At 40.9% G+C, this 17,283-nt stretch overlaps 1 protein-coding gene across 1 annotated transcript; it reads left to right on the top strand.

The window, feature by feature from the left end:
• Positions 1 to 827: 827 nt before the first annotated feature.
• Positions 828 to 17,255, top strand: ankrd11 (ankyrin repeat domain 11). The gene is made up of 8 exons (XM_025053876.1): positions 828 to 991; positions 3,591 to 3,723; positions 8,980 to 9,153; positions 9,798 to 9,998; positions 10,093 to 10,235; positions 10,601 to 10,748; positions 10,837 to 15,268; positions 15,374 to 17,255. The coding sequence occupies exons 1-8, from the start codon at positions 905 to 907 to the stop codon at positions 17,223 to 17,225; spliced, it is 7,170 nt and encodes a 2,389-aa protein (XP_024909644.1). The 5' UTR covers positions 828 to 904; the 3' UTR covers positions 17,226 to 17,255.
• Positions 17,256 to 17,283: the final 28 nt, after the last annotated feature.

The raw sequence follows: 17,283 nt of genomic DNA, 5'->3' as shown, positions 1-17,283 counted from the left end.
GATTTTGTGTTGACCGATACTTGGGCACCAATTTCCTTCTGGCTAAGTCTTCTATGTGAAACCAACCTTGTCTACCTACCGCAAAGGTCTGAAAGTCAGCCACTGTCCCCTTCTGCTCTGCTTTCAAAGAACTCCATGACAAGCCTTCCCACCAAGTTGCATTTACAGCATGTGTCTACTCTGCTCCTTAGTGTTGATAGGAGTTTTAAGCATTTTATTTTTAGTACATTGTGTTAGGTTAGTCGCTGAATAATTGCCAGGTTTTTTGTTTGACATTGTGTTCTGAGAGAGAGAGTGTGTACAATATACTTATGTATTGTCTATATTTTATTTGAAATGTTTATAAAAGTATTTATTTTAAAAGTTGTTGAACCCATGAATGAGTGCAGTTTGTGAAAAATGTTTCAAAATTCCTAGTGATTAGAATAAAACTTTTGGCTGCACAACAACTTTTACGATTTGTAAACGCTGTCAGTTGAAAAAGATTGGAATCAGCAAAAATCATTATCGGCAAGTTACAATCAGTGCACCTGTAGTTGACACCCACTGAAAGTATGGCAGGAATGGCTGAGTAGACAAAATATGTCTTTACTTGTGGAGAAACTACAACCTCCTTGTCTTGTCAACCAACAGGGGCTGTCAATCAAATAAAAATGTTATCAGAATAATCACATGGTAGCTGTGGTTTAATCATCATCATCGTTGTACTTTATCTCAATAAAAATAATGCATATAATTTATAGGCACCTTAGAGGTTTCTCTATCACCCTACATTTTAATTGTATTTTCTTCTGAAGAACAAGAGTCAAATAGTTAATTGTGTGCTTCATGTTTTTATGTTTCAGACGGTTGATGACGATGCAATGGCAGCGTGAATGAAGCTTGGCGTGGGGAGAGCTGAACGATGCCCAAAGGTGGGGGTTCTAAAACCCCCCAGCTGGACCACTTCCCACTCAACACCGACATGGTGGAAAAGCAGGGTGGGAAAAAGGTAAGACTAAAACTAACGCTTCTCATCTACAGTGTTTATGCTGAAAAGCCTCTACACTACCAGTGTAAATAACAAAATTGTTTTATTGACCTCATGACTTGGGGTTAGGAATAACCTATAACAGAAACTAGCTTCCTACTTCCTGTTACTCCCTACAACTTCCGTACTGATAGGCTTGTGACGATGACGTTAAATTATACTGAACAATATTGTTTGTACAGTTTCAGTAATGCTATGCTTTAGCTGATCCCAATGTCTCACTACGCTGTGAAGGAGGAAGAAATGATTGAAGTTTCCTATTGTCTCTTATATGTAGGCACAAACCTACTGTCATCTTAAACCAGTCATCAGAATAAAAGTCTTTGACTGATATCTGCGCTGGAAGTAATTTTATTATTGTTATTTTGACTGATATCTGCGCTGGAAGTAATTGGAAGCTATTTTAGTATTGTTTGAAATGGTTAATTCATGTGTATGTTTCTGTTACACTTGTTTGTCATCAATGTTTGTCCTGGTTTAAAGTCAGTGTCTGTTAACCAATGCTATACCAGCAGAAACACAAATACAATACATTAAAGTAAAAAACTGATGAGAGAGATTTTCAAAATAAGTTATGAAACAACTGTGCTGAATCTCATCCAGCTCACCCATTTTTGGCAGCTGAGTTGAATAATTCTATTTATTTCTTCTCTTTGCTTTTAAACTTGATATAACAGCTAATCACCATCTCCTGATTTTAGGGCCCAATATTTATAGTTGAATCATTTGCTGTTTTGCTTGGCCTGTGTGTAACATTACCATGTCAAGGTACACCTTATGTAAGCTTCAGAAAATGGTATTTCAGCAAAAGAAAAAATGAAATAGTTCTCAAAGGCACACAAAAATGCTGTCTGAATTTTCTCGGTCACAGTAAGAACGACCTGCCAAAACTCCGTTCCCAAAATGTTATTCAAGGAGTGTTTTCTTCATTTCACACATGTACAGTCATGTTGTTTGCTGTAGAGCAATGTGTTGGGCGCAGCTTGATGATGTCATAGTGTGTGCCAACTGTTTAGCTGAACACAGCTCCGCTGAGAAGCAAAGAGAGAGAAGAGGTGCAGCTTATGCAGGCATGGATTTACAGCCCTCTGCAAAGGATTGCATCAGACTCTGGCAAAGAGGAAAAAGAGGGAGGGAACGGAGAGCACAGGGGTGGGTGTAAAACGGAGCGAAACGAACAGAGCTAGAATTGCTAGGAGACCACCAAACAGGGTGTCTTGTGAAGGCAAAGTGGATGAAAGTCTTAGAATAAGGTTTTTAGTGGTGGTTAATCCCCTCTTTTAGATTATGATTCAAGCTCTGCATTCCTCCCATTCTTGTTTTTTTAAGTTTTGATTTACCGAGGGTACTCTGTGATGTCTCAGTTCCTTATCCCAGATACTGTAATTTTTGCTGTGACTTTTTTTCTGGGTGAAATGTGGGCGAGAGAGAAACATCAGCTAACTGTAGCAGACACTGCCTCTACTGTAACATGACATCATAGTCCTGTGACTGGGGCAGGGCAGGGGGAGGAGTTCCAAGAGTCAACACATAATGGAAAACCTGCCCAGAGGACAGAATGAGATCAGTAGGAGAGTGGAAAACTGAAAAAGATGAAGTGAGCATGTGTCTGTTGCACATGACTGCATATACGTTACGAGTCTGTAAACCCATGCATATATAATGATTAAACTGATATTGACCTTGCACCGCTAGGGTGGCATTCTCTGCACCTTTTTATGTCCTGTGTCCTTAAGAAGACATCTTATTCTTAACTATAATTAATAGCGGTTTAGCAGCTCTTCAGATCATTAATAAGTGATTCAAGGTTGACCAATCCCACTCCTGGTGTGTTTAGTTGACCTTTCCCCACTGTTCTCTATGATTTGTTTATATTAGATTTTTCATTTGCTATGCAAACACAATTAACATAAAAATGTTCTCACATGCCCATTTTCACTTTCCTTTGGTATTTTACAAAATGAATAAAGAGCAAATGAATACAAATTTGAATAAGATTATCAGAATTTCTGGATATCTTCTTTCTGATTGAAAACAAAGACTGATTGTCTATGTTATATCAACATAGACAAAAAAGACAAAATATGAACTCAATCTGCCCAACTCTAGACATGTATTTGTCATTTCTAACTATTATGAAGCTGCTGGTCAGAATAGCGAACTTGCCATGTATGAGAACAACAAAGAAAGTCTTTGAACAAACACATAAGTATTTACATCTGTTGATAGCACACAGTCGGCCTTGTGATTGTTTCCAGCAGCTGTAGACCACAAACTAAGTTGGCGTCAGTATCGCCTCCTCTCCATGTGTCTGCCTCTCTGTGCTGTGCCCACAAAGCTAGGATTGTAAGAAGAAGCTCCATTGATAATTGAGCTAGATAAAAATGAAAATTGACCTGTTCTCTCTGTCACTGTCGAAGTCTTTAGTTCCTGTACTTTCAGTTTGGAATGGTTTAAATATTGATACATCTTGTGAGTTTATTTTACTGTTAAATAGTATAAAATGTAACCATTGTGTCAACTGCAGTGTTTCTTATGCTCTCATTTGTCTCCTTGACAGGATAAGGTGTTGTCGAACAAGACACCCAAATTGGATCGCAGTGATGGGGTCAAGGAGATAAAAGAAAAGGCCCCTAAAAGGAAGCTGCCCTTTACTGCTGGAGCTAATGGAGACCAGAAAGATTCTGACTCGGGTAACGAGGACTTTGCATGATTTTAGAATTTCTGTTTTGCAATTTCTATTTCCTTGCAATGGCTCTTTGAGAGATAGGTAGTCATGCTTTTAAGTAGGGATCATGTCTTCGATCCTCAACCTTTTTTGCACCACAGATTGGTTAAATGTCTGACAATTTTTTTAAGGTGTGGCTGATAAATGAAACGAAATATAATGATATGACCGACCTAAAAACTTTTCTAAATATAATGATAAACACTGTGTATGTAACTTTATTAGCAGCGTCCTCGTAACAGCGCGCTTGTCTTTCAATGCAGAATGCTTGGCGAAAAAGTTTTGAAGCCTTCATTGCTTCATTAAAGAGCCATTCGGCGCATATTACGCAGCACATGCTTGGTGCGTGGGAAAGACCTGTTGCAATGAATTCATATTTCAAGTAGGACTCCTGGAATTGTCTGTTAAATGCAGCTTTCTTCTTCTTTGAAGACGCAGGCTCTTCACTTCTCATTTTCCAAAGACGTTTGTTATTTGTTCATTTAGGTTGGGGGTTTCAATTTGGCAGTAACGTATTATGTATTACTGGCCGGGCAGACTTTTTAAGAAGGTAGCGGATGTAAGTAAGATGTGATCGAGGCAAGCACCTTATCATGCATCAAGTGTGAGTCACAGACAGATGCAGCGGAGAGAATCCGGTAATTTTTTCGAAATCATTTAGAATCAGTTAATAAACAAAACGTAAATAATGTAAGTTGCATTCTTTTCTGTGTGGCCCTGTACCAATTGACCCAGGGGTTGGGAACCACTGCTTTAGAGGGCTTTCAGTTCTTGCTTCAGGTCTTTTTTGTGTACGTGGGAGACCTAAGTGGTGTGTTCCCACAGTCAAATGCAACACATAATCACAATTCACTTTTATGGAACATGTAATGGTTAAAAGATGGTTCTGTATTATCATCGTAGAATTGCTTGTGCTCAATAGCCTTCACTGATCAAATCTGATTATGTTCATTAAATCTTGAGAAGAGTTTGTTGCAACCGACTGAAACAGTTTATTGGTAATATTTTAAATGTGTGGGTGTGTAAAAGCAAATGTATGTGCTCTTCCTGTTTAGCTTAGAGAATATACTGTGCTTGTGCGTGTTTATACTGGGAAATTGTTGTCATAGTTTTCATGTTTCAAACCATTTTTACTTTGAGGCTTAGGAAAGTAAAACCCACCCATCTCTTTAAGGGAAAGTGTGAACTCCCAGAACAATGTTGGGGAGTGTCTTTCAAATGCTAATAGCAGGGTGTCCTATTGGATTGGACTTAATTGCTTTTTAGCCCTGAACTGTAAGCTTACACCAACTTCTTTCATAGGAGTTGGTGTTGACAATCTAAGAAGGTGCAGACCCTTCCTAGGCTCATGTCATTGTAATGTTATCCTACATAATATAGTTATAGATCTTGTATTCACTGCTATTCTAATTGAGTGCAATATAATTGGGTCTGTTCTGAGGAAAGTGTGTTGACATCTCCAATGTAGCTGTGTCAAATAACCACATTTATTCCGTGTTAACTAAGAAAGTAAGTGCAAAGTCTTGTCTTTTGTCTCCTTTACTGTTTATCCACGATAGGGCAATAGCGTCCCTGCTGCAGTTACTGTCACTTTACCAGCTTTTTTCTAAAAACAAAAACTGGTCTGAAAAACGAGTCGTCAAAAGCATCTGGGACTTTGATGCCTTAAAATAAAGACATTGATTGTAATATGAAATGTTTCCTGCCCAAAAACTCCAGAACCATGTCACTGTTAAAAAAAGAATTTTGGAGCACAGCTTTACACATTCACTCCCTGATTGCTTTTTATGGTCACAATTTGACCTTCACTGAAGTGCATGCATGTCACGTGACCCATTTCCCACAACAAAACCAAACAGCTCCCACTGCCTTTGTGGAACTCAACATGAACAACCAGCAACAACGCTGCCTGGCTTTGCTGATCTGGTTTTTTAACTGGTTAACATCTGGATGGCACAATGTCGCAGTGATTCTGGTAAAAAAAAAAAACACAAAACAAGCGGTTGTCAGTGATGCTTAATTGATAACCATTTGTTTTTAAACAGATGAAGAGTGACAGACAGCAGCGTTACTGTTTCTCCTCCTCTTCTTTGCTCTCCTTCTTGTTCTCTCAGCCACTACATTCATCAGTGCCGAGTGGTTAGACTCATATGATGGCAGAATAATTTTGTCTGATCAGGCACACATTAATGTCTGATCTCATTTTCATCTTTTGCACCTCCGTCTTGGCCTAACCTTTAAGTTAGCATGATATTCTTAGGACCTAGGCTGCTCTGGTTTGGTCACTGCTTAAAATATGGACTATGGAGATATCAGCTACATTGGGACTGCAGTTTTTCCCCACATTCTCTGTCATTTTGCTTGTTATCACATCACATTGTTGGATTTAAGAGAGCTGTAATCAAACAGTTAGTTTTCAGTTCATCTTCAATTTTAGTATAATTTCATTAATCAAACAGTTAGTTTTCAGTTCATCATTTTAGTATAATTTCAAGTGTGTTGAGTTGTTAAAGACTTCTGCAACTCCAACAACCTACCTTTTGCATTAAGGGAAAGATTATTACATGTATTACATGTACATCAAGTGTCTTCCTGCCCAGGTAGGTTGTACCAGGCTGTGGCTAAATCTAGAAAACAGAAGCTATCCATTTACTGTCTTATTAAAGCAATGTGCAGCACATTTGCCAGCTGGCCAGAGGGGGCAAACAGACCCAGCATTGTATCTTCACCCTGGTCATTGCATATATTCTAGGTCTCTCTTGCTCAATGCATCCTGTTCGCCACTTCCTGCCACTTCTTCCTTTGCTTCCTGTTTATGCAACTTGTGCTCGTCTTAAAAGAGAACTTGTTCTAGTGTAGTGTGTTTTGGGCCGATCCATCAGGTTTGACTGGTTGGAGCAGTTCCTCTTGTTGGCCGTCTGAACCAGACGGTCTCTTGTTTTGGCGCTGGGAACCACTGAAGGATTGTTTGCATGCCATATCAAAATCGAGCTATTATTATATTACATTTATGTTTGATGTGGATCCCTCCCATCTAGGTTAAGATAGATAATCTATTCATGGTGTGACTATCTCATTCTAGCTTGCGTTACTTTTTTTATTATCCTTTTCTCCTATCTTGTTCGTCAAGTTTCATGCAGTAGGGAGAGTAAGGTTTCAGCCTCGTCTGTAAGCTGAGCAATATCATTTTACTGACGCACACAAAGGGCCCAGCAGTATTCCTGAAATAGACCAACTGAGAGCTATACTATGAAGATACAGAACTGTTAGTTTATTTTTGTAAGTCAGTAAAACATGCACAAAGTGTTGTACATCATCATTTTCCCAAAATTCTGAGGTTGATAAACCCAAAAGAATCCAGGAGCAACGTGTCACATTCATGCTCTACTATGTCTGGTGGACTCTTTGACAACGTGTGTTGTTTAGTTGCCTCCCTCTTAAGATGATCAGGCTAATAACTGCCTTCTAATTTGTGTAAACAGAATGGAAAGGCAAGCGTAGCACTTCTGTTCTTCTGCTCAAAAAACGTGTTTGGACTGCTTCTGTGGTTCCTGCTGTTTAAGTCTCAGTAGAAGGAATGTGTCTAAATGGCAAATGCTTGGAGAACACGAGAGTGTATCAAAGAGGGGTGGGGGCACATTAGCAATAAGCATTCGCAGATGTTAGTGAAAGTTCATCAGCTCTGTGCACGTTACTGGAAATGTATTTCTTTAAATGTGTACTCTCTGTTTCTGTCTGCTGTACTTTAAATTTGATTGTTTGTAACATTGAGCAATGTAGCCATAGGTGGATTGAAAAATATCATCTCTGAAAAGACAATCAGAACTCTTTGTGTTCGAGTGGTTTCTCCTCAAATGCAAATTTAAATTTGCGGTTGACTTTTTAGTTGAACGTTGAGTGCTTTTCTGCTGTGAACGGTGGGAAATATCCCTTCACTCTCAAAGTGCTCCATGTAGCTTTACCCTCCATGAGGGTCATCAAACGGTATGTTGCTACTGAAAATAATTGCTGGGTGTGTCTTTGTGGAACAGCTGCCTTTGTCCAGTAGCCCCATGTCTCCAGTTGGCCTGACAGGCAGGCAGGCAGACGTGAGTTGACCTTGGCAAAGCCTTGCTGAATTTAAATGCACACCAGATATTTCATAATAACTGTGGTTCTGCCAAGTCACACCCTCTTTCCTCTCTTCTTTGTTTGTACTGATGGGCTTAAAAACAGACCAACACAGTGCCTTTGGTGTCTCCTTCTGTGTAGCTAGTAAGAAAAAGGTCTTGCCCTTTTACCTTTGATATGGCTGTGAAGGTTGTAAGAAAAAGGTCTTGCCCTTTTACCTGGTAACCTCTCATACAGTTTTACCTGCATAGTATTTATCTTTGATATGGTTGTGAAGGTAGTGGACATAATCAAGTGTCAGGTGTAATTTAACACAGGCAGATATTTATTCTTAAAGCAATACTCAAGGAAATGTTTTCTACAAGGTAAACATAATAAGCATTTAAAACTAGGGATGCAGTGATCAAACTGTCGCTGATCGGACGGCTTTTAGAATGATCAGCCTGTTGGTCAGCATGTTGTAAATATATACAGTAAGGTCAACTGTGGGGGAGCTGAGTCATTCCAAGCAACAAACCAAACCAAACACTTAAAACACAATCATTCAGCATTTGTTTTGTTATGAAGACTTATTGCACATGTTTATAGTAGTATAGGTTTAGTAAGTCCCAGTGACCAAGTACTTTATTTTGAAAGTATTTTGAAATTGTTGAACCGAAGAGAGAACCTGTGACCGAGTGCAGTTTGTGGGAAATATGTCATACTCTATTTGTTATGATACTAAAATGCTGAGGTGGAGAACACTTTGCTTTTGTTTGTTCTGACAATTGAAGGAGATTAGAATTCCAAAAAAATTGGCCTCAGCGAGTCACTTACCAAAAAATTTACCAAGAAATTAGAATCTGCCCCCAAAAAAGTCAAAAGGTGCAGCTTTTAGGTGCAGATATATAATGAAAAAATAAGTAAAAAGTAAGTCAGGAATAGGAGATATAGTAGGTTAAAATGTAAAGGTGAAACGTAATATAACAAGGGTGGGAGTCCACATATCTGTTAACTATACTAAACTTACCCAAATTGTGTCATTTTGCCTTTTTTAGGTTATCTAAATCCTTTTCTTGCAGAGTTGTATAAGCTTTATACATTAAAAATCTTTCTTTTGCCTTCATTACAGAAAAACCAGGTCCAGAGCGTAAGCGCATTAAAAAGGAGCCCACCAATACTCGGAAGGCCGGCATGCCGTTTGGAATGGGTATGCCAGGGATCCGGGCGGGGTACCCCCTCTCTGAACGGCAGCAAGTGGCCTTGCTCATGCAAATGACAGCTGAGGAGTCGGTCAACAGTCCAGGTGCGTGTTCATCATGGGGCACACGTCGTACTTATGTGGAGGGGTGGCAAATAAGAGAGAGAATCTGAAGGGGCTTAAATGTGTGTTTTTCAGCATTGAATGACTTTTTTTGATGTTTTTTTTTAATCAAATATAATTATCTTTCTCTAACAATACCAGTTGCCTGTGATGAAACAATATCTATTATGCTTTTTTACATAAAAATGAAAATTCAACTGATTGCTTGCATTTGGAAATAACACTAGATTTAAATTATTTATATCCATGTCCATACTGTATTTATGGATTTTAATGTAACAGCTGTAATAATTAATCAGTTTTTTTTAAGATACAAAGTAGTACCTGTGTTACTTTGCTGGATGATTTCAGTAGTAAAATGATGGTGAATTTTATTTTAAATACTTTGCATATTAAGAAGAAATCATTGCATACCTTTTCTTTGCAAACCCAGCATTATAAATTGTGTCAATAAATGTCTTAAATGTTATCACTACGTTATTGATTGATAAACTGCTGAAGAGCTTCAATTAAGGAAAACTCCTTTTCTGCTGTCTTTCAGTACAAGACTGCCACCTTGTGGCCGGTACTTGTTTTTATGTTAACTGCTGTTGTGTAATCATGAAACGTCTCATCCCTGCCAACAGATACAACACCAAAGCATCAGTCTCAATCCAGTCTGGGTCAGAAGGGGACACCAAACTCTGCATCTAAAACCAAAGACAAAGTCAATAAACGCAATGAAAGAGGGGAGACTCGGCTGCACAGAGCAGCGATTCGTGGAGAGGTACGCCGCATCAAGGAGCTCATCAGCGAGGGAGCTGATGTGAATGTAAAAGACTTTGCAGGTGAGAACACAGCTCTTTGCTCAGCATAGAGCAGCGAAGATTTTTTTTTTTTGCAAGGTACTCTTTTACCGCTCTTATTTACTCTCATGTTTAGGCTGGACTGCATTGCATGAGGCGTGCAATAGGGGGTACTATGATGTGGCCAAACAGCTGCTGGCAGCCGGGGCAGAGGTCAACACCAAGGGTCTGGATGACGACACACCTTTACATGATGCATCCAATAATGGACATTTCAAGGTATAAAGAAAGAGCGTTACGTAGATGTCAGTTGAAGAAAATTTTGTGTTATCTATTAACAATAAACAACTTTTAACATAAGTCATTAGTTAATAACAGTGAGCCCAGTTTAGCCAAGTTATAACCTGGAACCTGTATCTCCAGTAAAAATACATCAGAAATGTAATTACAGAGTCATAGTCTTTTAGGTGGGCTGCATTTTGTTTTCTTCATCCTCTAAATCTTCTTTGTAGTTCTTGACATTTTCCTCCAGAAAGTTCATAACAACAAAGAAGTAAATCATGTTTGTTCTTTTATTGTGACTAACCTGTTGTGATAGTTGTATTATTTATAGTAAGTGTATGTTGTATTTGATTCAATTTCAGGTAGTAAAGCTGCTGTTACGTTATGGCGCAGACCCACGACAAAGCAACAGAAGAGGTGAAACACCACTGAAGGTTGCCAACTCTCCAACGATGCTAAATTTGTTGCTGGGCAAAGGCACGTACACCTCCAGTGAAGAAAGTTTATCAGGTATGAATCTTAGAGGTTCATTTAGAGCAAGGTTATTGTCATTTAAAATGTTTTAATTTTATTTTTTTTTTTTTTTTTTACATTTCAGAATCTTCAGAGGAGGAAGATGCCCCCTCATTTGCTCCATCAAGCTCTGTTGATGGCAATAACACAGACTCAGAGTTTGAGAAGGGCCTAAAGTTGAAAGGGAAACCCATAGAGCCTCCCAAGTCTGCCGTCACTCCGGTCAAAGATGAATATGAATTTGATGAGGATGATGAGGAGGAACGTGTCCCTCCTGTGGACGATAAACACCTTTTGAAGAAAGACTTTCGCAAAGACCCAATTACCAAGCCTAACAGCTTCATCTCCATACCCAAAATGGAGGTCAAAACCTATTCCAAAAGCAACTCACTCACACCAAAGAAAACTGTCAGACGGATCATTTCTGACAGTAACAGTTCCGACGAAGATGACAGGACGTTGTGTTTCACACCAGCGCCTACGATAAGGCAACAAGCACAGCAAACTAAGATGAGAGACTCGAGCTTGAGCTCTAAACAACAGAAAGACAAGAATAAAGTAAAAAAGAAAAGAAAGAAAGAAAGCAAAAATAATGTGAGTAAAGAGATCCGGTTTGGTAAGGTTAATGACAAGTTTTGTACCTCTGACTCTGACTGTGGGGATTTGGAGAGTGAGGATGACAAGGGCTTAAACAGTGTAAAGGACTCCTCAGCAGCAGGCCTGAAAGAATCCGCTGGCTTAAATGCATCCTCTTCCCACAGTAACTTAAACGCTCAAAAACAAGCAGCATCATTAGCAGAACAGCATCCAAAGCAGTGGAGGACAGATGGATGGAAGACTGTGTCGTCTCCTACGTGGTCAGATGTCAGTTCTCTTTCAGGCTCCGTCAGAACTAGGCTGTCGAGTGAATCTGACTATTCCTCTGCAGATTCCAGCATTGAATCAATAAAACAAGTGAAGAGGAAGGCGCAGGAGGGCAAAAAGAAGAACAACAATGTCCACAGTAACACAGTGGAAAAGAAGAATTCAGAGGTCTACAAAAACTCCAGTGTAGACAGTGCTGTGTCCAAAACAGATGTCGATGGGAAAGTGCTGAAAAAACATAAAGTAAAGCACAAGCACAAAAATAAAGAAAAAGACAAAGCTCCCAGTTTAGTCCTGAATCAGGACATGAATGAAAAATTTGTCAAAAGTTATTCTTTTGATTTTGATGATTCTAGGCAGAAGTCTCTTATTGTTGAGTCAGACACACCGGCGGAGGGCAAAATCAAATTATCGAAACATGAAAAAGACCATTCAAAAAAGGAAGACAGGCTATTAAAAAGCAAGTCTGAAGATAAAGATTGGTCATCGGTGAAAGATCTGCATAGACCAGCAAAGGAAGAGAAAAATAAGAAAGCAAAAGACTCAAACAAAGACAAGACAAACAAGGAGGAGAAGGACAAACCTGTCAAATCCGAAAAAGATAGAAATGTTAAAGATAAGGAGAGAACCAGGGAGGAAAAACAAAAGGTTCACAAAGATGAAAAAAAGAAAAAGTCCAAGGAAAAGTCCTCCTCAAAAGCAGACCGGAAATGTGAGCTAAAAGAGGAAAAGCATATCAAGGCTGACAAGGAGAAGAGCACCAAGGAGGAAAAAGATAAATCCAAAAAAGAAAAGACACAGAAAGACGACACTGAATACGAAAGTTATGATGTCAACAACCGTTTTCTAAGCTTGGACGACACGAAGCTCAGTGTCTCGGATGATAATCACGACAGATGGGGCTCTGAGATGTCATCTGACTCCTCCCTTTATTTAGACAGTTGGGATTCTCCTATCAATGAGTACAAAGAATACAAAGCCAACAACTCTGTTAAACTCATTGTTGAGACTGTGAAGGAAGAGACGAAAAGAAAGGAGAACAAAGTTAAAGACAAGAAATCTGACCACAGCGAGAAAAGATCGGAGAAAGAAGCCTCTTCTAAAAAGAAAGAGAAAGACTCTTCCGAAAAAATTAATGAAAAGAAAAAAGACTGGTCAGAAAAACAAAAACAAAATTCAAGTCACTCTCTAGATCGAGAAAAAAAACGGAAAGATTGCACCGACACGGGCAAAGACAAAAAGGACAAGGACACCTTAGACAGCAGTCGAGACCGCAAAGACTCGTATGAGTCCGTCAAGGAAAGAAAAGACATTAAAATCAAACAGGAATCGGTGCGAGATGAGTACGGCAGCGATGCTTTCTTCAAAGACATTGATGCTTGTAAATCATCGGATATCAGAGAGAGAAACCAATCTGGGAAGGAGAAAGACAAGAAAGGAGATGGAACAGAAAAGCGTGAGAAGACAAAAGCAGACAAGCACAAGGACAAAACGAAAGACAGGGCTGCTGAAGTCGAGAAAGATAAATGTGAGAAAAGCGCCACAGAAAAACCAACCAAGGAAAAGGACACAGACCGAGGCACCAAAGAGAAGAAGGATGGAGTCAAAGACAAACACAAAGAATCTCATGGTAAAGAGAAAGACAGAAAGATGTCGTTGGAATCGAACAAGGATAAAAAAGAAAAGGTCTCCCAAGACAAACACTCTGAAAGAGAGAAAGATTTCCTGGAGACAAAGAAAGAGGAGAGGAAACCTGAGAAACTGCGTGAGAAGACATGGTACAAGATAGCAGACATCTTCACTGATGAAAGTGATGATGATGACGATGCCTACAGTGGTAGTGTTCTCATGTCCGACTCTGTCAGAAAAGACTCCACACCGGATCCAGATGAGCTGGATCACTTTCCTTCAGAGAAAAATAGAAAGTCCTCTGCTGATGTTAAACATAACATGGAAAAGGCAAAAGAGAAAGAACACAAAGAGAAGAAGAAAGAAAAGGCAATATTTGACACTGGTAAAGAGAGAAAAGGCACTCTGGAGAAACACAACAAAGACAAAAAGGAATGTGTCGATGCAAAACACAAGGAGAGAAAAGACAGAATGTCAGTGGACTCAAACCAGGAGAAGAAAAACAAGCAGAAGCTTCTGGAAAAAAGGGACACAAGTGAAGAAAAGACAAAAAGCAAATATAAGGACAAGCTAGACCACTCGAAAGAAAGGAAACCTTCTAAGGGTAGTGGTGAGAATGAAAAGTCACTTTTGGAAAAATTAGAAGAGGAAGCCATGAATGACTATAAAGATGACTCCAATGACAAAAACAGTGAAATTTCCTCAGACAGTTTCACTGACAGGGGCCACGAGCCTGTCTTGGCAAGTTACTATGAATCCATCACTCTAACAGATGTGTCTGAAGATAGAAGAGACTCCTTGTCCATAACTACACCCCAGGACAAGTTCAGAGACAAGGAAAGACATCGCCATTCCTCTTCATCTTCATCCAAGAAAAGCCATGACAAGGAGAAGGAAAAGGTCAAGAAAGAAAAGGGAGAGAAACGAGACAAGACAGAAGAGATCAGGGAAACCTACGGCCGCAGAGAGAGCCTTCCTTTTGAGAAAGAAGCCATGCCCCTCGAAGCTGACCCTTACACATTTCCATACACCGGTAAGGGAGATGGCGATGATGACTTTGATAAAACACTGGAGTTTGAGAAAGAAATGTCCAAAAAGGACAAGTCGTCAAGTGTAATCAGTGATCGAACGAAGGACAAGAAGAAAAAAGAGAAACATAAAGAAAAAATAAAGGAGGAAAAGAACAAGTATATTGATGGCTTTGGGTCGTTCAAACAATCCAAAGAGGACCTGAAGTCAGGGCTGAAAGACAGCCCACAGATCACTGTTCTGAAAGACAGGTCTAAGGAAGACAGTCCTAAACATGATATGAAAAAGGACAGAAACCGGGACTTGATAGACAAAGACAACAGGCAGGACCAGAATAAATTAAAGACGAAGGATGAGAATGAAAAGCTCCCTCAGTCCAAAGACGCAGCACGGAAAGATAACCGTCCACGTGAAAAACTGTTGGTTGATGATGACTATCAAATGACCAGTTTTGGACAGATGTTGAGTCTTAAAGACCAAGAGATCGAGGAGCGCCACAAAAGACACAAGGAAAGGATGAAGCAGATGGAGAAGATGAGACTCAAGTCTGGGGATCAAAAACTTAAGGACAAATCCAAGTCCACAGATGAAGTGCGGAAAAATCGTAGTGAGCTCTCTTCAAAGAAGTCCAACAATTTAGAATCTGGACTCAAAGAGAAAAAGCTCAAAGACGTAGGCCTTCCTGTTCAAATGATGTCCCCAGCAAGGAAGTTCCAGCCTTCAGACACTCAGAACTCAAAGGACTGGCTTGGTGGCCACCAAATGAAGGAGCATCTTCCTGCTTCTCCCAGGCCAGATCAAAACAGACCGACTGGTGTTCCCACGCCTACGTCTGTGATCTCCTGTCCGAGTTTTGAGGAAGTCATGCAGACTCCACGTACTCCATCCTGTAGTGCAGAGGATTACCCTGACATCATGTTGGATGGTTTGGACTGTCAAAACTCATCTGCAATGACCATGTCAATGAATGCCTGCTCCCCGTCATTCTTTGAAAGGTAATGGTTTCTACAATATTACGGGGGCTTGTTTGGATCATCTAGTTTGACCTTGTTAAGTGTTGCATGTATTTTTAATATCTTGTCTTTGTGTTCTTTATCCAGCAGGTACACCAACTCCCAGAGCTTCCAGGAAGGCACCTGCCCCACCCCTGCAAAGAACCTCCAGCTTCCATTTGTCAGTCGTTCTGCCTCCTCGGACGTCTGTAGGCCTCTTGAGTTTAAGGCTGAGGCTGATAAGTTTCTCCAACAGCAAACTGATTCAGAGGTGGACTTTGACACATCCATTTCCAAACCTTTGGAGGACAAATCGGCAACAGCAGACAGATTAGAGTGCCTCTCATCGAACTACTACTCCCCAATTCAGATGCTGTCACCTCGACGAGAGCCAGCTCATCCAACACCTGATGTGGCGGCACCAATTTTAACAGGCGCTGAGGGTAACGAACACCTTCCCGGAAGTGTGTACAGTTTCTTGCCCAAACCCTCTACACCAGTTCACAGACCAGATCCACAGGAGCCCTGCTTTGACATCGCTGCACCACCGACACCAGCTCCAGCAGCTTTACCACCCCTGGACATCGACGACATCGCAGAGCCTCACCACAGTGAACCTAATCTGGTTCTGTCAAATCTTCCCTCTGTCACAGAAGAACAGGAACCAGAGCAGGAGCATGAACAGGAAGAGGAGGAGGAAGAGGAGGAGGAGGAGGAAGAGGAGGAGGAGGAAGAGGTAGAAGGTGACCTAGGTGAGACTGGTGAAGCAGAGCACTGTGCGATAGAGAATCTTGAGCAAACAAGGGAGCCATGTTCCTTCTCACCTCAGATCGAGGACCCACTGAGAAAGAGCTGGCCCGTAGACTCTCCAGACAGACAGGATGCAGAGAATCATCAGCTCTCGCCCACACACCCAGATCCGATCCAAGGAGAGAACTGTTATGATCACAGCATGGGCTGGAACTCTGATATGGACATCAAATCTCCCCACAGGACATACGGGGAAATAGAAGCCGCTGTCTCTAAAATAACTAGTCCTTACTCACACTCAGACACCGACATGCATCACTTGTCTGGACACCCCTCTGTCGCTTCACCATACCATAACTGGAACAGGTGGCACAAAGAAGACCCAGAGGATCCAGAAGACTATGATGAGCAAAGGGAAGCTGTGGCTGACATCCCATCATCTCCAGAGAGGCACGACAATATCATGGACGGGGAACCCAACTATTTAAACACCTCATCCTCTTCAAATAGGCTGGAGTCTTTCTTTCAGGACTGCAAACCAACCATGGAAGAGAGTCATCAGATGGACACTGAGATGATGTGTGTAGAACCTGACAGTAGACAGACTGCACACACTTTCACCGCCACCACAGAGGGTCACATAAGTCCAGATGTGGGCCACGAGCCATTGGTGCCCTGGGCAGACCCATTCACAGATGATCTGGGATCCTTTTCGTTGCCGGACCTCCCACTGACAGACGCAGAAAAGTATGAAGAAGCAGAGCCCCGGGATCCGGATCCAGTTGACCACAACAAAAATGTGCCAACTGGCCACATCAGACACAGTCTCAGTGACAGAGATGAGACAGACATCATAGAGGTGGACTTACCAGTGCTGGCTAAGACTTCTAGCTCTGCAGGAGACTTAGGTTTAGGAGAACCTACTGACCAGGATTTAGTCATCCCATCACCACATGTCAACTTCCAGCCAGACCTGGAACCTGAAGCTCAAACTGTGTCAGTTAGCAACCCTCTATTCGTCACTCAACGACAGGACAGTAAAGTTTCCTACGGGGAACCTGATGAGTTGGAGTCCAGTATGTTGTATTCCTCTGTGAAGTCTGACATCAGTCAGCAACATGACATACAGATGCATCCCCTCCCTGCGTCAATACAGTTGCGTACAGACGACTCTGTGACTGCTGTCAAGTCAGAGGTGAGACAGTTTTAGATCCCTGACCCTGTCCCTGTCGCTGTCTCACAAAGTCCTCTTCCTCAGCTCCCGGTGG

Source organism: Cynoglossus semilaevis, unplaced genomic scaffold, assembly GCF_000523025.1.
Source record: "Cynoglossus semilaevis isolate Cse_v1.0 unplaced genomic scaffold, Cse_v1.0 scaffold1337, whole genome shotgun sequence".
Classification (NCBI taxonomy): Eukaryota; Metazoa; Chordata; class Actinopteri; order Pleuronectiformes; family Cynoglossidae; genus Cynoglossus; species Cynoglossus semilaevis.
The sequence above is the reverse complement of the archived record's forward strand: the minus strand, read 5'-3'. Positions and strand labels throughout refer to the sequence as shown.